General features: G+C 41.9%; 1 protein-coding gene across 1 annotated transcript; it reads left to right on the top strand.

Annotated features, from left to right (window-relative positions):
• Nucleotides 1-3,545: 3,545 nt before the first annotated feature.
• Nucleotides 3,546-19,854, top strand: LOC108435468 (ectonucleoside triphosphate diphosphohydrolase 2). Its single transcript, XM_017711326.2, has 9 exons — nt 3,546-3,772; nt 8,091-8,208; nt 8,761-8,911; nt 8,990-9,149; nt 10,927-11,154; nt 11,345-11,614; nt 15,606-15,725; nt 17,248-17,382; nt 18,404-19,854. The coding sequence occupies exons 1-9, from the start codon at nt 3,656-3,658 to the stop codon at nt 18,596-18,598; spliced, it is 1,494 nt and encodes a 497-aa protein (XP_017566815.1). The 5' UTR covers nt 3,546-3,655; the 3' UTR covers nt 18,599-19,854.
• The last annotated feature ends 2,180 nt before the right edge of the window (nt 19,855-22,034 follow it).

Below are 22,034 nucleotides of genomic sequence, written 5' to 3' on the forward strand. Positions count from 1 at the left end.
CAACACAGGCCTCATTTCATCTTCGCATCGTCTAGAAGCTGGAGCATCGTCATCTTCGTGGATGACGATTCTCCAGCTCATCGAGGTCGCATCATTAGGGGACGGCTGCTGGAGACCGGGGCACCTCAAATGGAGCGGCCTGCACTTTCTCCAGACCTGAATCCCATAGAAAACCTATGGAATCAGCTGAGTCGCCGTGTAGAGGCTCGTAACTCTGTACCCCAGAACCTCAATGACCTCAGGGCTGCCCTTCAAGAAGAGTGGGACGCCCTGCCTCAGCAGGCAATGAGTCAACTCGTGAACAGCATGAGACGTCGCTGTCAAGCTGTAATTGATGCTGAAGGGCGCATGACGAGTCACTGAGACACTGAGATTGTTTGTTGGGGTTCACCCACCACTGCTGTCGGCTTTTGTTTCAATAAAATGTTGGAGATGAGAATCACCATCGCGTGCTTCTACTTAAATGCCCTACTTTCATCATATAATATCACTGTAGCGTGAACTTTTTACACTTTCCATAAATTTCACCCGAAAGCCAAATAACCTGAACTTTTTGTGAGTAGTGTATATAAATACATTGGTGCTCATGACATCACAGAAATACTACTTTCAAAAAAGGCCATTTCCATATGTAGACTCTTGAATGTTTAACTATGTATCACCCTACATCAAACTCTTATTTTAAAAAAGTGAGAAATTCATTTTTCCATCTCTATCAAATACAATGGATTACAATACAATGGAACATTATATTGGCTGTTCCATACCTTCATTAGGTAATAATCAAACAGGAAAAACCACATGTGATTCCGTCTCTTATACCTGATCTTGGCCCATCCCATGTTAAAAGCAAACAAGCTTTATTTCTTATAGCTGTCCAATGTACACATTGCAGTAACAGCTTTTCTTTTTTAAAGGGCTAATATCATGGAAAACCACATTTGCTCACTTCCTTAAAATGATTTGATAATTATATATAAACATTCCTAAAATTTCAAACACACTTTCATTCCCCAGTCCATACAACCCATATATAGAAACTAAGCTGCACAAACAGCCTGTTTTAAATTCATTGTTTCTGTGATGTCATGAAAACCAACACATTTACAGACACTATAACACCTTCAGCTCTTCTGGGAAGGCGTTCCACAAGGGTTAGGAGTGTTTATGGGAATTTTTGACCGTTCTTCCAGAAGCCCATTTGTGAGGACAGACACTGATGTTGGACGAGAAGGCCTGGCTCACAGTCTCCACTCTAATTCAGCCCAAAGGTGTTCTATGGGGTTGAGGTCAGGACTCTGTGCAGGTCAATCAAGTTCTTCCACACCAAACTGGCTCACCCATGTCTTTATGGACCTGCTTTGTGCACTGGTGCGCAGTCATGTTGGAACAGATGGGGGACGTTCCCAAACTGTTCCCGCAAAGTTGGGAGAATTAAATTGTCCAAAATCTCTTGGTGCTGAAGCGTTAAGAGTTCCTTTCACTGGAACTAAGGGGCCGAGCCCAACTCCTGAAAAACAGCCCCACACCATGATCCCCCCTCCACCAAACTTTACACTCGGCACAGTGCAGTCAGACATGCACCGTTCTCCTGGCAACCACCAAACCCAGACTCGTCCACTGGACTACCAGATGGAGAAGCGTGATTGGTCACTCCAGAGAACACGTCTCCACTGCTCTAGAGTCCAGTGGCGGCGCTTTACACCACTGCATTCCACGCTTTGCATTGCGCTTGGTGATGTAAGGCTTGGATGCAGCTGCTCGGCATGGAAACCCATTCCATGAAGCTCTCTACGCTGTTCTTGAGCTGATCTGAAGGCCACATGAAGTTTGAAGGCCTGTAGTGATTGACTCTGCAGAAAGTTGGTGACCTCTGCGCTCTATGCCCCTCAGCATCCGCTGACCCCGCTCTGTCATTTTACGTGGCCGACCACTTCGTGGCTGAGTTGCTGTCGTTCCCAACTGCTTCCACTTTGTTATAATCCCACTGACAGTTGACTGTGGAATATTTAGTAGTGAGGAAATTTCACGACTGGACTTGCTGCACAGGTGGCGTCCGATCACGGTACCACGCTGGAATTCACTGAGCTCCTGAGAGCGACCCATTCTTTCACTAATGTCTGTAGAAGCAGTCTGCAGGCCTAGGGGCTCGGCTTTACACACCTGTGGCCATGGAAGTGATTGGAACACCTGAATTCAATGATTTGGATGGGTGAGTGAAAACTTAGTGAAATATAGTGTATATCCAATTTAGCTAACAGCAGTTTAGCACTGTCCATTTACACTGAGTGTTTCAGCCTGGACTGCTTTTTCAATGAGGCACAATACACAAATATTTAAAGCTGACCCCTGGCAACAATAAAATACCAGAAATGTGTACAATATGGGCCCATTAATGGTTGCTGTTTAGCACAAATAGACTTAATTATAACTAATAATATGACAATAATAATGCCATATGGGGGGTTTAAAATGTTTGAATATGATGTGCATCATGGTCATATGATTGTATGGAATGGTTGGTTTATAAGGAAATTAGGCCAACTGGGGCTGTGATAGGAACCAGACATCAGGCTTCACATTCATAAGCATTTTATGTAATAACACGGTTAGGAACGTGATGCCTGATGTTTGAGACATTGTTTTGAGATTTTGTTTTGAGTTTTGAGAAAGTTTTGCCCTGTTCTATGTTTCTAATTCATTGTGGAGGGGTACATGCAGAGTGTGGTGAGGCAAAATAGTCCCTGAGAAAAACTTTTTTTTTTTCAGATTTATGATTATTATACCATCATCAATATTACTTATAACGCTCAGAAGACACGTGTAGGTTCGCCGGTGGTTTTGGCTAGTACATAAAATGGCTATCGACCCCTGGTCCCCATCAACACCACTGTAAAGAAATCTGAGTTTGTACGTTTTACATGCCAACTATTACATGCCAAAGCACCCTGAATGACTCTGTTTACATGTCAACCACAGACTTATTGATATATGATTTATTTGGAAATTCCCCTTTATGGTGCACACTAGAAAAACGTGGCTATATGGAGTTTTACCACTTCCACTTATGCCACGCCAAATATAAACCAAGCTGTAAACTGACCCCAGTACAGTGCCCACTGGCTGATTAGGAGCTCTGCTGGTAAGTAGGTAACAGCCTTCCATTCACTGGCACTGTGCTCACGTCTAAGGTAACTGCAGGTAAAAACAGCTCTAACAGCTCTGTTCACTTATGGCACTCCTCACTTCTCCTAGAGTAGCTTAGCCAAAAGAGGCCCAGGATTACATGCAAATCATCTGAAATGCAAATATCAAAATAGTAAATGTGTAATAACATGACACTTTGTGTGAGGATCACTCTCAGTGCCTCTTTTGGCTGCTTATTTTAAAGGTCTTGCACAATATTCCTCACGTTTAAGACACAGTGATTGTGCAAAGTCATCAGTGTTGAAATAGTTTACATTCGGACCGGTTTGCCACTATATTACAGCCCTGAAGATTTTATTGTGTGCAGTTTTTTTCCCTCTGTAGTCTAACAGCCGGTCAGTTCAGTTACTGGGAGGTGGTTTGTTGTCCAGCACTGAGAGCAGATCAGCGTTAGACTTGGGGATAGAGGCACACAAACGCACACTTCTGCCAACACTGGCCCAGCAAAATGGACTCGAAATGGTTTAAAATGCTTATGCCGCTCATGCTGCTGGTCTTCGCTGTTGTAACTCTTCTCCTGCTCACTCTACCTGTGGAGGAGATGAAGGAGCCTCCTAAATACATGGTAAACAACCTCTTGCCTTCATATTCTTTTCATATACAAATTAGAGGTGGGTAGAGTAGCCTTAAATAGAAGAGTAGAGCCGACTGAGGTGGAAGTCTTGGGTCACATCTTGTTTTGATTGTCCTGTTTAAATGGGCTTCGCGTGCTGAGCTGAATCATCTGTTGAAACTCAGTAATCAACGTTCGTCAGGATTAGACTTTAAGTGTAGATTCGAGGCTGAAATCACGGCTACACTGTAAGAATGTAAAACGTTTGAAGGAAAAGAAGCCTTTAAAAGTCTAATGACGAGTTTTCAGCGTCTCAAACCTATAAAAGGATTCCTCACTTAAAATGATAAGGGTTTGATGAACAGCGAGTTTCTTTCAAATTCCTATCATTTTATCGAATTCCTGTATGCTTTGTAATAATGTCATTGTGTTGGGTAAGATTTCATCATGTTAGATTAAATGAATCCCGTTTTTAAACAGGAAATTCCTTGTTCACTCAGAACAGGACATACCACATTATGTAAGGCACAGTATACATTAAACCATTCTCTGCCCAGGACAGTGCACTACGGGAGGCACTCCTAGTGCTGCATACGACTCTCTCTGTTACATGATTAAACGTGAGTCACTCTGGATCCAAACATCTGTCAGGTGCTTTAAATGTCATTTAAAAGCATTCTTATGTTAGTCCACTTAACTCCTCTTAAAACCTCTTATTCTCCTTGGTATATTTTGGTTTGTCCCTCTGAATTTTGGTGACCAAATCCTAAGGCAAATTATTCAGTAACTGCATGAAATACACTCACTGGTCACCTTGCTAGTAAAAGGCTGGACCCCCTTTTGCCCTCAGAACTGCTTTAATTCTTCGTGGCAGACTTTCAACAAGGTGTTGGAAACGTTCCTCAGAGATTCTGGTTGGTTATTTGAGTTCCTGTTGCCTTTCTATCATCTGGAACCAGTCTGCCCATTCTCCTCTGACCTCTCACATCAACAAGGCATTTTCGTCCACACAACTGACCGCTCACTGGATATTTCCTCTTTTTGGACCGTTCTCTGTAAACCCTAGAGATGGTTGAGCGTGAAAATCCCAGCAGATCAGCAGTTTCTGAAATACTCAGACCAGCCCGTCTGGCTCGAACAACCACGCCACAGTCCCTGTGCATTACCAAGGCTTGTTTTTCTGTTTTGGCTTTCTTGTTATTGGTATTCTGCCTGTTTCTGTTTACGGCGTTTGCCTTAAATTTTTGGACTACGTTGCTGATCTCGTGTGTACCGACCCTCCCTGTATTAAACTTTTTACCCTACCCTGCTCTGCGTTCACCTGAACATTCTTCTGCCATTACAATCACATATATTCCTATATGCTTACAATTTACTGCTGAAAGCCAAAAATCTCCGCCGCTCTTTGTGTTGTTTTCTAAAAGTGATGTTTCCAGAGCAGATCACTGAAGAGACGCCGTCTGTTTATAGTTTAGAGCCCAGATTTGGGGAAAAACGGCTCGACTTTCAGTAGAAAAACAAAGTTCAGCTTCTTTTATTATAAGGGTTTAAAATGACATCACCGTCTATTAGACTGGAGAGAAGAGCTACAGCCTCACACGACGCCCAGCTTCTGAATGGAGCTTATGGAATATGACAGTTATGACGAATATGATGAAGTGCGTTTTGGAGCCACTGGTGGTTCCAAGGACTTTAACAGGCCACTTGTAAAAGAATCTTCACATATCTAACGTTTGGAAAAGTATAAATCCACGAAATGTTTACATTATGTCACTAAGCATATGGAACTCATTAAGAAGCACTGATTATTAGTGTTGCCCTTTGCCGTCTGTGCTTCGGTGTTAAAACAGTGCCGGCATCAGTGTGACTTTTCCGCAAATAATAGCTGTTTTGCCAGGTGCGTCGTTTTTTGGCTGGTCATTTTCCAGGCAGCTTTGTAATTAAGGAAGAGAAAAGCTTGCATCTTCTCCAGTGTTTCCAGTAACTACTAAATTGCAAGGTTGTTTTGCCCACATTTTTTCCTGCTGAGGGTTGTATCTCTTTTATTCTTCATGTTATTCTTTGGCCTGCTGAACGTGCTTCCTTCGGATTCGTATGAATTTTCTTCATATGAACCCTTAATGGAGGGAAGGCATGAGGATGAGTCTGGCAGAGGGAGAAAATGGGCTTAAGCTGTGAACAAATAACCATCAAACTGTACTGATAGTGTTGTTTCAGTAGGACAGATCATCATGCGTTTTATTACCATTAAACTATAGTCAGAACATTAAAGGTCTATCGTTATTCTGTAAATGAATTGTACAATAGAACAATTCAGTCTGTTCGGATAAAAACAACAGCGTATCTACATCGTCGTTGAGATTTATGCAGCACAGGAGACACTTACAGCTCTGTTGAAACTTGTTGGACTCCCAGAGAAGTGCAGCTGCTGAGCCTAAATACTCACACGATGCTGTAAACACATCTGCTGTATCACGCTGCTCAGATTGAGAATGCTTTTGGGACATGATTTGGTCTGGGACTAATGGAATGGTCAGTGATGTGCTGTACATTAACTCCACGCTCACTTTCTTAGTACCTAATAAGGGCACGTTCTCACGAGTTGACAGTTAGAGTTAAATGGGAATTCAGCCCATCATTCTCCATTTCTGCACAATCCAGTTGCTGGAATGTAAAGGAAGAGCGGTCTGAGTGGCTTGGCGTGAAATGAAAACCTACAGACTCACATTTCTTTACGGTGGTGGTGATGGGAACCAGATGTTGCAATGTCTCCAACGCAAATATAGGCATTTTATCTACTATCCAAAACCACCAGTGAACCTGCATTTGTCTTCTCAGCTTTTATTTGTAATGATTATGATGGTGAGACAGACATGAATCTGAAAAATTAAGTTACCCTCCACCATTAATGCCTTTCAAAAGAAGAGTTTTTAGCCAAAACCTTCTCAAAACTAACAGCAAACAACGCCTCAGGTTTCAGGCCTTCTGTTTTACAGCCATTAGAAGCTTCAGACGTCTGGTTCCTATCAACACTATTGTGAACAATTCTGACTCTGTGATTGTCTTTAGTTAAACAATAGAACGAGAGGAAATGTGTTTGGCTCATGCTCACGCTCCTCAAGTGTCTCTATTGCTTTTATACAACAGTTTAATAAATAAATGAATAAACTGGCCGTGAACGCGGCGTTTAATATGTTTTAATGTTCAGTTCCTTCCTCCTAATTATCGCTCCTTAACGAGCAGCTTGTTGCTACGTCAGAGTAACGAGCTCAGCCCACTCGCTGCACAGCAGGCAGTTCGTTCTCCAGCTCCTCACACTAAATTCCCAAACTGTCGTCTCCACTGAGCAGCTTTTCAGTCGGCAGCTGTGACAGAAGAACAGCTGAACAACCTGGAATCAGCCAGAAATGAACCCAACACCATTCGCCAAACGTGTCTGATCTACAGAGTCGGACCAAATCAGACCGAGCCATAAAACTGAGCCAATATCAGGTTCAGCTCAGTTTGGTCAGTTTTTCCAGATCAGTATTAATGTTGTTTTGTTCCAGCCGGTCTGTAAAGCTTCTTACAGCCCGTTTAGTTTGGCGATTGGTGTTGGGTTCATTTCTGGCTGATTCCAGGTTGTTTAGCTGTTCTTCTGTCACCGCTGCCGACTGAAAAGCTGCTCAGTGGCGACGACAGTTTGGGAATTTAGTGTCGTCTCGTCTTCAGAGTCGGACCAAATCGGCTGTCGGTCAAATGTGATCTTAACAGTGTCTGTTTTCCGTTTGTGGCAAAGTGAGAAGTAAAAACGTTCAAATGGCTCCTACAGCTGTCAAACTCGTTGCTTAGCAACGGCATCTCAGCGGAGTGGTACAGTGCTGTTATTATGGAGAAATAATAGCAGGGTTAGAACACCTCTCAACCAATCAGCTCGCGCAGCCGGAACTAACTGAACAGTCTGAACAGTCCGACTGAACTTGTCGCTGATGTGCTGAGAGTGATCTGCCACCCGAATAATATCAGTGGTCTGTTCTGTGGTCAGAAAATGACCAATGATTAATGGGGCAGAGAATGGATGAAAATGTGAAGCAACATATGGGCTATAGTCTATAAGTGTGCACCTATTCATTGGAGCTATAAGCCCCCTAACCCGAAAAATGGCACATAAATATGAGAATTGATAACATTACTATGGCATTTTTAAGCTTTCATGCCTATTTGAAAATTCTGAGCCTAATAAAGTGGACAATCGCTGTGTGCGCTTCTAATATTGTGACAAGCAATCGAGCCAAACGCATCTGCAGCCTGGAACTGGACATTCACAGTGTGCTGTCTGTTTCTTTGGCAGTATGGCATAGTGCTGGACGCAGGCTCCTCCCACACAGCCATGTACATCTACAAATGGCCGGCAGACAAGCAGAACGGCACAGGCGTGGTCACCCAGCACAGCGAGTGCAGTGTCAAAGGTCAGAGACAGTGTAATGTATCTGAGACTTGAAGATTCACTCATCAGCAGTGGTCATTCTGGTCAGAAACCACACATACACACATATACATTATCTAAGCCTCTTCCCTCTTTGACTCACGGGGGCTTCTGGAGCCTGTCCCAGCGGTCACTGAGCGGAAGGTAGGAAACACCCGGACAGGCCGCCTGTCCATTGCAGTGGTCATAAGTCAGAATTTCTAAAGAATTCTCTGAATCTGGATGTAGATCAACAACAATGGCCAAACACCTGATGCACATTTGTGTTTGATGGTAAGATTTGATAAGATTTAGATGAACTAATTTGCTCAGTTACCTGCATTAACAAAACATACCTTGTCACTAAATAACGTAGGTAAAGTTTTCATCGCTGCATTTGTTGCAGTGCTTGGTTTTTATATCTTACTGTAATCTTCTGTTTTTTTGCCTTGGATGCATCATTTGTGTAAACATTGCTCTACAAAACATCATACAAGTCATATTTGTACTAAGCAGCACTGGCGCTGGGATTAATAGACTGTGTTGTGCTCTGCAGGAGGGGGCATCTCAAGCTACGCTGGACAGAAGGGGGCCGCAGGCCGCAGCCTGGAGGCGTGTCTGAAACAAGCCGTGCAGGACATCCCCCAAACCCGCCATCACCTCACCCCTGTGTACCTGGGAGCCACAGCTGGCATGAGGCTTCTGAAGTGTGTTTGTGCTCGTGTCTGCGCAACAGTAGATTCTTTCCCTTGAGAAGCGTGTAAGACCTTTTACTTCTGTTTCAGCATCTCCAGCCCTGAGATGTCAACGCAGGTTCTTCAGGAAGTGGAAGACACGATTAAGTCCTTCCCTTTCTGCTTCCGAGGTGCAACCATACTGAGTGGACAGCAGGAGGGCGTGTACGGCTGGGTCACGGTGAACTATCTCTTAGAAAATTTCATCAAGGTACCCCATTGTGTCCTATTTACTCCATCCATGCTTCTGACACAGTCATTGTGCTTCAACTAAAGACCTACTTCTCTTTATTTTACATATTAACAACATAGAGTTGAAATCAGTGTCATTAGAAACATCTACCGTGCGCTTCCACTCACTGGCCACTTTATTAGAAACATCTACCGTGTGCTTCCACTTACTGGCCGCTTTATTAGAAACATCTACCTTGTGCTTCCACTCACTGGCCACTTTATTAGAAACATCTACCGTGTGCTTCCACTTACTGGCCTCTTTATTAGAAACATCTACCTTGTGCTTCCACTCACTGGCCACATTATTAGAAACATCTACCTTGCGCTTCCACTCACTGGCCACTTTATTAGAAACATGCACCTTGCGCTTCCACTCACTGGCCACTTTATTAGAAACATCCACCTCATGCTTCCACTCACTGGCCACTTTATTAGAAACATCCACCTCATGCTTCCACTTACTGGCCGCTTTATTAGAAACATCTACCTTGCGCTTCCACTCACTGACCACTTTATTAGAAACACTGACCTTGTGCTTCCACTCACTGGCCGCTTTATTAGAAACATCCACCTTGCGCTTCCACTCACTGGCCGCTTTATTAGAAACATCTACCTTGCGCTTCCACTCACTGGCCGCTTTATTAGAAACACTGACCTTGTGCTTCCACTCACTGGCCGCTTTATTAGAAACATCCAGCTTGCGCTTCCACTCACTGGCCGCTTTATTAGAAACATCCACCTTGCGCTTCCACTCACTGGACACTTTATTAGAAACACCTACCTTGTGCTTCCACTTACTGGCCGCTTTATTAGAAACATCCACCTTGTGCTTCCACTCACTGGCCACTTTATTAGAAACATCCACCTTGCGCTTCCACTCACTGGCCGCTTTATTAGAAACACCTACCTTGTGCTTCCACTTACTGGCCGCTTTATTAGAAACATCCACCTTGTGCTTCCACTCACTGGCCACTTTATTAGAAACATCCACCTTGTGCTTCCACTCACTGGCCACTTTATTAGAAACATCCACCTCACGCTTCCACTCACTGGCCACTTTATTAGAAACATCTACTGTGCACTTCCAGTCACTGGCCACTTTATTAGAAACACTGACCTCGTGCTTCCACTCACTGGCCGCTTTATTAGAAACATCCACCTTGTGCTTCCACTCACTGGCCGCTTTATTAGAAACACTGACCTTGCGCTTCCAGTCACTGGCCACTTTATTAGAAACATCTACCTTGCGCTTCCACTTACTGGCCACTTTATTAGAAACATCTACTGTGCACTTCCAGTCACTGGCCGCTTTATTAGAAACACTGACCTCGTGCTTCCACTCACTGGCCACTTTATTAGAAACACTGACCTTGTGCTTCCACTTACTGGCCGCTTTATTAGAAACATCCACCTTGTGCTTCCACTCACTGGCCGCTTTATTAGAAACATCTACCTTGCGCTTCCATTCACTTGCCGCTTTATTAGAAACATCCACCTTGCGCTTCCGCTCACTGACCACTTTATTAGAAACATCTACCTTTACTTTCACTCACTGGCCACTTTATTAGAAACATTTCATTTGTTCTTTCACTCAGTTGTCAGCCTCAGTGGCTGTAAATGAAGTGTTATATTGCTGGACAGTGTACAGGCCCATCCAGACCATGATGTAAATATTTTTATTGGTTTAGCACATGTGTATCTATAGTGTTCATTTAAATTTTTTCCTTTTTCAATTTTGCCTCCTTGCTCTTCAGTACAGCTTTGTGGGCCACTGGATGAAACCAGGCAGACAGACAGTCGGTGCCCTGGACTTAGGAGGGGCGTCTACTCAGATCACTTTTGTAACCCCGGAGAAAGTGGAGGACGAAAACAATAGTATGACTCTGCGTCTCTATGGGCAGGACTATTCTCTGTACACCCACAGCTATCTATGCTATGGTAAAGGAGAATTCCTGCGGCGGCTTCTTGCCCACCTGATCACAGTACGATATCATTGCACTCAGTGATGTTTGCTCTCTATGTGTACATGTATTTGATGCTGGAAATGAGGGAGAAAAAAGCATTTGCAGCAAATCATTGTCTAAGACAGGAACTTTTCCTACTTTTTTGACCGCTCTCTCCCTCCAGTCCTCCAGATCAATAACATATTTCTACCTTTCTGATTTCTGCTAGTCTCAGGGTCCCACAGGTACTGTCTATAATCCGTGCTACCCGTCTGACCACAACGAGACACTGGAGCTGCAGCAGGTGTTTGAGTCGCCCTGCACGAAATCACAGCGGCCTGCGCCTTATGAGCCGCATGCATCAGTGACAATACAGGGCACAGGAGACTACCACCTGTGTGTGGGCAACATATCTGAGATATTCTCCTGGCAGGACTGCCCATTCTCCCAGTGCTCCTTTGACCATGTGTTCCAGCCCAACATCACTGGCAGCTTTATGGTAAGCAGGGGTGGAAATGGGCCTAAACCCTGTTCCTGGAGTAAAAGTAGAGACGGAACAGTGTTCCGGCTCAAATGTTTAACCTTGCATTAGCACACGTTTGTGGTGATCGGATCTCATTCGGATTTCACTTGACTGCATTAAAAGTAAGGTGTAAACACCCCAAAGACTCATTGTGAGTGGATTACGATCACCACATTCAGAGATATCAGAGGGATCTTGACCAATCTGGACCGATGAAAGTGTCCAGGCTAAGCTTATATATTCTAATAGTAACAAGAGAAAGGAGTAAGCAAGATTAAATCACAACAATGTACACTGCTCAAAAAAATAAAGGGAACACTTAAACAACACAATATAACTCCAAGTAAATCAAACTTCTGTGAAATCAAACTGTCCACTTAGGAAGCAACACTGACAATCAATTTCACAGTTGCTGTGCAAATGGAACAGACAACAGGTGGAAATTATTGGCAATTAGCAAGACACACTCAATAAAGGAGTGGTTCTGCAGGTGGGACCACAGACCACTTCTCAGCACCTTTCTGCTTTCTGGCTGATGTTTTGGTCACTTTTGAATGTTGGTGGTGCTTTCACACTCGTGGTAGCAGGAGACGGACTCTACAACCAACACAAGTGGCTCAGGTAGTGCAGCTCATCCAGGATGGCACATCAATGCGAGCTGTGGCAAGAAGGTTTGCTGTGTCTGTCAGCGTAGTGTCCAGAGGCTGGAGGCGCTACCAGGAGACCGGCCAGTACACCAGGAGACGTGGAGGAGGCCGTAGGAGGGCAACAACCCAGCAGCAGGCCCGCTACCTCCGCCTTTGTGCAAGGAGGAACAGGAGGAGCTCCAAAATGACCTCCAGCAGGCCACAAATGTGCATGTGTGGATGGTATGAGGGCCCGACGTCCACAGATGGGGTTGTGCTCACAGCCCAACACCGTGCAGGATACTTGGCATTTGCCAGAGAACACCAGGATTGGCAAATTCGCCACTGGTGCCCTGTGATCTTCACAGATGAAAGCAGGTTCACACTGAGCACATGTGACAGACATGAGAGTCTAGAGATGCCGTGGAGAGTGATCTGCTGCCTGCAACATCCTTCAGCATGACCGGTTTGGCAGTGGGTCAGTAATGGTGTGGGGTGGCATTTCTTTGGAGGGCCGCATAGCCCTCCATGTGCTCGCCAGAGGTAGCCTGACTGCCATTAGGTACGGAGATGAAATCCTCAGACCCCTTGTGAGACCATATGCTGGTGTGGTTGGCCCTGGGTTCCTCCTAATGCAGGACAATGCTACACCTCATGGTGCTGGAGTGTGTCAGCAGTTCCTGCAAGATGAAGGCATTGAAGCTATGGACCGGCCCGCCCGTTCCCCAGACCTGAATCCGATTGAGCACATCTGGGACATCATGTCTCGCTCCATCCACCAACATCACGTTGCACCACAGACTGTCCAGGAGTTGGTGGATGCTTTAGTCCAGGTCTGGGAGGAGATCCCTCAGGGGAGACCATCCGCCACCTCATCAGGAGCTGCCCAGGCGTTGTAGGGAGGTCATACAGGCACGTGGAGGCCACACACAATACTGAGCCTCATTTTGACCTGTTTTAAGGACATCACATCAAAGTTGGATCAGCCTGTCGTGTGTTTTTCCACTTTAATTTTGTGTGTGACTCCAAATCCAGGCCTCCACTGGTTAATAAATTTGATTTCCATTGATGATTTTTGTGTGATTTTGTTGTCAGCACATTCAACTTTGTACAGAACAAAGTATTCAATGAGAATATTCCATTCATTCAGATCTACGATGTGTTATTTGAGTGTTCCCTTTATTTTTTGAGCAGTGTATATGTTGACTTGCAGTGTATACGTTGAATCCAAACCCTAACTGTACCAGGGGACCAGCCATATGTCTGGAGAAGTTACCAGAGGTAGCAGACACCTAGCCAGCCTATAAGAATCAGAATCAGAAGAAGTTTATTGCCATTGTCAATGAACAGGATTCACAGACTAGGAATTTGCTTCGGCATGAAGGTGCAACATAAAAACAAGTAGTACTAGGCATGCAAAATTAAGTCCACATAAATAAATACTCTATGCAACTATATAGGTAGAATGAATAAAAATAAGACGCTGGGGCTGATGCAGCTTTATAGCTGGACTGATGTCAAGATCAGGCCCAGCCTGTACATGACAAGTGACAGGTGTGACAGGCATGACCATGTAGGGATAAAATGGGTCGTGGGCAGAATAATGTTCTAAATACTGTCACAGTTCAGGCACACAGTACTGAATATAATGACACATAACACAACACTAAACTCTTTACAGAGCAGTGCACTTCTACACGTTTTACACTGGAATAGTACAGTCGGATCTCATCTGATCAAACTGAGGACTCAATTTAGTGAAGTGTATAAATGGAATTTGGCCAAAGTTTATCCAGACGTGAACGGGACACAAAGCACATGATAATGCAATGTGCAAACAGGCCCAAAGTGTGTACATAAAGCAAAGCGTCTGTTGAACGCACTTCAGGTCTGTGAAGGCAGCCGAGGAACTTCAGAAGCAATTAAATAAACACAGTGATTTTTTTTTTTCAAATTTTCTTCAAACTTTAGGGCCATTCGCTTTCAGTTTAAAGACAAAAACCAGCCCACAAAGCAAGAGAAGACGCTCGCTGGGACTTCTCAGTCCTTTCATTCTTTCTTTTTGTTCAGTTCAGTTCAGCTCAGCTTAGCTGGACTCGGCTCTCACGCCTTCACGAGCCTCCTTCTCCCGCTGGTCTCTGCCACCTACTGAGAGAAGAGGTGACTATAAGTAGGCTGGCAGAAACAAGGCACTGGTGAAGATCATCAGCCACAAGGAGCCCGACCGGCTTCTTCATTCTGCATTTGACGCTCGGCCACTCTTCTCCACACGCTGATACCCAGTTAGTTTACTAATGTGAGCCATTTATTATGAGCTTTGGTGTCTAAATATCTATATCTATATAACATATCTGATGTAGAAGTAACTGAACAGTGAACATCTTGGCTGCCTGGATCACATAATGAGTGAGGTAGTTTAGTGTTTGTGACGCAATTGTGGTTGTTTTGATCAGTGTTTGACGATTTGCTTTGTAGTCTCTGCCTTGTTGGAAAACATAAAGTGTATTTGAGTGTAAAAATTTAAAAATTAAAATAAATAGGCATTTAAACCCTTTGGTTTCCCCCAGTAAAACTTGGAAACTTGGTTATTTCCAGCCCTGACATTAGGTGATAGTGAAGTAGTGCTGTGAATAAACAAATATCGATAACTAGTAATTCGCAATTTAGTAATTTTTTTTTTTAGATCCATTTTGCCAACTGTGTTTGCACACTGTGGAATTAGACCTCCACATTTAACCCATCCATGCAGTAAAACACCCACATACATACACACTAGTGAGCACACACACTAGGGGGCAGTGAGCACACTTGCCCAGAGCGGTGGGCAGCCCTATCCACGGCTCCTGGGGAGCAACTGGGGGTTAGGTGCCTTGCTCACAACTCCAGCCCAAAACTTCCCCAGAAATTTTAATTTTAATTTTAATTTTAATTTTAATTTTAATTTTAATTTTAAGTTGAACAATTAACATCTTTTAAATTCATTGTTTTAATCATGTTTCAATCATGTTTTTCTATTCTCCTACATCTTTTCAATCTCAATTTGTATTATCTTTGTATTTTCTCAGTTGTAAATCAGCTTGAATGACTGCAGTGTATGCAAGGTGTTAAATATATGAACTTGCCCTGCCTTGCTTGTACAGGCTGTGTCAACATGTCATCATATACAGAAATGAAAAGGCCAGTGTAAGTCAAAGCAAACAGTGACAAAGCACACTGTTAAAAAAGAGTTCTGCTAATAAATGATTTGGCACTGTGTCGTATAATAAATCGTATAATAAATAAATAAGTGTCGATCATGGATTCACTTTTTATGTCTCATCTTTCATGCATTTCTCTTTCAGGCCTTCTCTGTCTTCTTCTTCACATACAGTTTTCTGCAGAAGTGCGTAGGCATTTCAATCAGCACCCCAGAGCTGCTGCAGCAGGCTGCCCGGACAGTGTGCAACATGACCACTGAGGAGGTAAACTGGAGAATTTAACATGTAGGAAAAAAATAAAACATGCAGTATTGCCTGTGCAAAATATATGCCTTTAAATTCCCAGGCTAATTGTGTACTAAGGCTTCAGTAACTACAGGGACTGCGGTGCAAACTGGCTATTCTAATGTTATAGACATGTGTAATGAAAAAAAAACAGCCATGTAAGGGATTAAACTTGAAATAAATAGAAATTATGTTCTAAAATGAGTAGAAAATTACACATTGAAGTTTAATGCTGAATTCTAATAAAAATGTTTTGACTTAGGCAATGAAGAAAAGGGTGTTCAAACCTTTGTACACAATGACATATATATATATATATATATATATATATATATATATATATATGTATATATATATATATATATATATATATATATATATATATATATAATTTTTTTTTTTTTAAGTCTGAATAATAAACTAGGTATTGTATGGTAACTGTAAATACTGGGATTCCTTGAGGAGAGATTTGGAAATTACGTTGGAAGTTACGTTGACTCACTAATACACAACAAATCGTATATTTATTATTTATAAATATTTAACATATTTATTCTAAAGGTATTTTTATTGAACAAATATAACCCTGTTTCTAAAAAAGTTGGGATGCTGTGCAGAATGTAAATAAAAATAGAATGCAGTGATGTGCAAATCATGTAAACCATATTTTTAAAGGAAAACACTACAAAGACAACATATCAAATGTTGAAACTGAGAAATTTTGTTGCTTTTTGAAAAATATTTGCCCGTTTTGAATTTCATGTCAACAACACGTTTCAAAAAAGTTGGGACGGGGGCCTGTTTACCACTGGGTTTCATCGCCTCTTCTCTCATCAACACGCTGTAAGCATTTGGGAACTGAGGAGACCGATTGTTTTGTAGGGGAAATGTTTTCCATTCTCGTTTGATGTAGGATTTCAGCTGCTCATTAATTCGGGGTCATCATGATGACGAATGTTATCAGTAGCTGACAGGTCTGGACTGCAGGCAGGTCAATTTAGCACCTGGATGCTTTTACTTAAGAGCCATGCTGTTGTAATGCATGTAGAGTGGTTTGACACTGTCTTGGGCATATAAACTTTCTCTGTTGCAACAATTTATATGTTGTATTTGTGTTTAAATTTATATATATATATATATATATATATATATACATAATCACATTCACAATATACATTAGAATAAAGTCGTATTCATAATTCAAATAAACAGAAAAACAATAAAAAGTAACAAGAATTTCTCGGGTCCATATTTTTCCTTGACACCTTCACAGCCGCCACAGAGACTCGTTAATATCATCAATTACATCATGAGCTCAATTTACTGAAGCACTGATTGGTCAAACCAGGAGCTGCTTTTTAACTACATATAATACTGGACTTCCTCGAGGAGAGGCTTGGAAATCACTGTGATATATATATAATATGGTGATTGTGACAGTGCACTATATTTTATATTGAAAGCTCCTACATACATTCATATGTGTATTTCTTTGTGCCAGATGTTTAAGAGAGATGAAGAAGATAGATCATACCTGAAGGAGTACTGTGCAGTTACTGTGTACATCCAGGTCCTGATGCTGAGAGGATACCACTTTGATGAGCACTCCCTCTCTAGAGTTGCCTTTCAGAAAAAGGTGAGATGTGGTCTCTCAGGAGGTAAACTTGCTCATTGAAGGGCCCATATCCTGCATTTTCTTGTATTTTTTATACAAGGTCCACTTATAGCGTTTATATGGTTTTATGTATCAAAAAATTCCTAATTCATTTTTACGTCATATGCAAATGATGGTACATCCCTGGCCAAATGACATGTTTAGTTCATTTTCTCAGCAATATGAAGTTAAAGGGCTCACACACTACATTTTTCTTATATTTTAGCTTTCCCTTGAGGTCATTTGTGTGGATTTATGTACCAAAAATGGTCATAATTCATTTTACATGACCATCTTTCAACCTCATTTGACCCACTAGAATTGAACAGGTTGTATGTGTTACTGCGCTATTAAGACTAATTGAGTTCTGATTGGCTGCCCTGTATTGCGCCTCATTCAAAAAGCACTCAGTGGTGAAACATTCCTTGTAACTTCAGTGTAAATGGGTGGGGCTAAACTGCTGTAGGCCAAATAGGCAGATAGATGTGAATGAGCTGATTCTTGTGACATTACAGAAACAATAAATTCAAAACAGGCTGTTTTTGTAGGTTAGTTTCGATGTATATGTGGAATGTATGGGCTGGACAGTGAATACAATGCTTAGAAACTTTGTCCTTGTTTACGTATCACTCCAAACTCCTTTATTTCAAAAGCGAAAGTTCATGTGAGTTTTAAAAGTGAGTTTAACATTTTGACATACTGGAAAAAATAAAACATGAACTATTAACTGTGCCATTACTTTTGCACAGGCAACTTTTTTTGTTTACTTTCACTCAGAAAAATCAACAAAATACATTAATTGACCAGGGATGCCTGTTTTTTGCATACAACTGTACATAGTGGACTTATAAGGTAGGTGGACCTCATAAAGTGACCAGACAATGGAAGTACAAGGTATGATATATTGTGCTAAAACGAACTAGTGGCATCTCAGCTTACTAGACGTTCTGCACTCGTATGAGGTACTGACACTGTCCCGCATGTGTTTGTGTGATGTGTCCAGGCTGGAGATGCCTCTGTGGGCTGGGCGCTGGGCTACATGCTGAGTCTGAGCAACCAGCTGCCTGGAGAGAGTGTGGTGATGAGGAAGGGCATGCACACTGCAGTCTGGATCGTCCTCCTGATCCTCCAGATATGCCTAATGGTCATCACACTGATCTTCATGGCTCTCAGCTGCTGGAAGAAGGTTTTTGCCTGACAGTGACCAGTAGGGGGTGAAAAAGGATCAGTGATGAAGGCCCAGCGAAAGAAATGAGTTGGTTTTTATTAAATAAAGGGGTTTCAGAATGGCGAATAAGTACCATGCTGCGTATATCTAACCACTAAGTAACATTAGTTTGAGTACAACAAGAATAAAAAGAGCTTGAGAGGTAAGCTTTGTGTGAAAGTTTATCAGGTCTATCGATCAGTCAATCAATCAATCGACCTTAATTCAAGCTCATAGTACATCCAGGGTGCACCTTATTTACAATGCAGCTGGGTATATTACAAAAATGAGGGATTAAAAAAAGTAAATATAAAGCTATGATTGAATAAAATGAGACCTACCAATTATCATTGAAATGGTACGTCAGAGCAACCATGTTAATGGCTGAAATGTAAATGTAAACTAAGCCATTCAGAGCGGTCTGATGTGAAATCATTATTTGCGGAGAAACCCACCAGATTTCTTCACAGTGGTGCTGATAGGAACCACAGGTCACAATGTCTACAGCACATATATAGCCATTTTATTCACGATCCAAAACCACCAGTGAGCCTCCACGTCTTCTGACTTTTTATACGTCATGTTGTACGTCATGTATGAGGAGAAGTTGTTATGAATCTACAATTTTTTTGTCTTTTAGGGCTATTTTAGTTCACAAGGCGGTAAAAGCCTCATCTCAGAACATAAGATCGCAGAGAGTGCCAGGTTCGTAACACGTGTGTTTTATGTGTAACTCTCTGTGCTTTTAGAGCTTTTAGAGGCATTAAACTCTTCAGATGTCTGGTTCCTATCATCACCACTGTGAGCAATTCTGACTCGGTAATGCGAAGGTTCTGAAAAAAGTGGTGGAATTCCCCTTCATGCCACAGGCCTCAGCTTTATATCCCTGAGCTTTTTATTTCTGAATTATGGATTCAGGACTAAATGAAGGGAAAGAAAAACAAAGAATATGTCCCTCAAAGTAAAATATATTTGTGCATTTGTAATTGCGAAAAATAAAAACTGACCTCTGTGGTGTTTGTGCTTCATCTGGTTAACATGCAGCCAGTGTTCTTTGCAGCCCTCACTGTTTCTACTGTTTCACTAATTGTCCTCTAAGGGGCGCTGAATGAATTTGTGCCGCAGTAGAGAGATTTACTGCTGATTTGATTCAAAACAATGAGGAATTGTTTGGTGGTGGACAGTAACTGAGTAACGGAGTAAATGTAACTCGTTTCTGTACTTTAGTATTTTTGGTGTATCTGTACTGAAGTTTTTTCATTTCTGGGCGACTTTTTCCTTTCCCTCCACTACATTTCAGAGTCTAATATTCGACTTTTTCCTCCTACATTTTGAGAAATCTGTCGTTCCTTTTGGTTTCTGTGTGTATAAAAACGTAACATGTCAAAACGAAAGAAGCGCAAAGCCAGAGCACCAATCAGGGCCCAGCGGTCACTTTGTTTAGAGCTGGTTTTGACCTGTTGGTCAGACCGACCCAGTGCAGCACGCGGTTCAACATCAGCGCAGCAGCGTAAAACTTTGGGAGAGTCTGTTCAACATAAATGATGAACTAACCTAACTTTGTGTGAATAGAGCACAATATAGAAATATGTCCACATATGCAGTCGAGACTGACGCGGCTTTTTTCTGAATTTCTACAAACACCATTTCATTTTATAGTAAATGAGTTTGGGCTGGTTTATGTTTATGAACAGACGCCTACAGATCAACATAGTAAAGGAGCTCATCTGTGATCCTGAGTTTAAAGCCAGTTTTTATTCAACTTAAACTTGGAACTAAGTTGTAAATAAATCTGAAACTGAAACTTTGATTGTGTGTAAAAAGTGATTTCAGAGCCACTCGGTTCTCCCTGATGGAAACTGTTTACCTTCAGTGTTTTGTGCTTCTGATCATTTTAATAGACGTCAGCGTCACTAATTAATGACGTTCTATTAAAAGACTGGTTTACCAAGAGAGACGCTGGAGGACTTTCACCTGAAATGAGTTCATGAAGCCAGTCTGGTTATAAAAATGATAACAGGACATCAGAGCCAGAATTACTCTTTTAGTACTTTTACTTTATACTTTAGTACATTTGAAGGTAAATACTTTAGTACTTTTACTCAAGTGGAGGTCTAAAGGGAGGAACTTCTACTTTTACTGGAGGAATATTTTACCTTGGGTATCTACTTTAACTCAAGTACATGATTTGTGTACTTCGTCCCCTCTGGGAATTGGTTAGTAAATAAGTAATTAAGTAAATAATCTTTTACTGAAAATAAAACTGCAAATCAATGTGAAAAATAAAAATCAATGCAGCTTCCATTTCATTAAATATAATGCAGAAATAATTTCAATGTTTTGATAGATGTTCTTTTTTCATTATACAACCCCAGTTCCAATGAAGTTGGGACGTTGTGTAAAGCATAAGTAAATAAAACTACAAAGACAAGATATTTAATGTTCAAACGGATAAACAGTTTTTTTGCAAATATTCACTCATTTTGAATTTGATGATGATGAAATCCCTAAGTTCCTTGAACCAAATCATCTTTTGTTTTTATTTATGTTTTACACAATGTCCCAACTTCATTGGAACTGGGGTTGTAGGTTACAGCATCTTCAGTTGACAAATACAGAAATGTAATGACAGAAATAATTAATACTAGGAATGCATATGGAAATCTGATGTATGGCAATATAATTTATTCCTTTATTTCCAGCTTGTATTATATATGTCACATATGGATGTACATGTGACATACACTATATTGCCAAAAGTATTCTCTCGTCTGCCTTCACACACATATGATATTGAGTGACATCCCATTCTTAATCCATAGGGTTTAATATGATGTCGGCCCACCCTTTGCAGCTATAACAGCTTCAGCTCTTCTGGGAAGGCGTTCCACAAGGGTTAGGAGTGTGTTTATGGGAATTTTTGACCGTTCTGTGCAGGCCAGTCAAGTTCTTCCACACTAAACTGGCTCATCCACGTCTTTATGGACCTGCTTTGTGCACTGGTGTGCAGTCATGTTGGAACAGGAAGGGGCCGTCCCCAAACTGTTCCCACAAAGTTGGGAGCTTGAAATGGTCCAAAATCTATTGGTGCTGAAGCTTTAAGAGTTCCTTTCACTGGAACTAAGGGGCCGAGCCCAACTCCTGAAAAACAACCCCACACCATGATCCCCCCTCCACCAAACTTTACACTCGGCACAATGCAGTCAGACAAGTACCGTCTCCTGGCAACTGCCAAACCCAGACTCGTCCATCGGATTTCCAGACGGAGAAGCGTGATTGGTCACTCCAGAGAACACGTCTCCACTGCTGCATTCGATGCTTTGCATTATGCTTGGTGATGTAAGGCTTAACTAAGACATATATTTAATAATACATAATAGAAAACATTTTTCATACACAAAACGTAGATAAAACAGAATGCAATGAT

Source organism: Pygocentrus nattereri, chromosome 16 (assembly GCF_015220715.1).
Source record: "Pygocentrus nattereri isolate fPygNat1 chromosome 16, fPygNat1.pri, whole genome shotgun sequence".
Classification (NCBI taxonomy): Eukaryota; Metazoa; Chordata; class Actinopteri; order Characiformes; family Serrasalmidae; genus Pygocentrus; species Pygocentrus nattereri.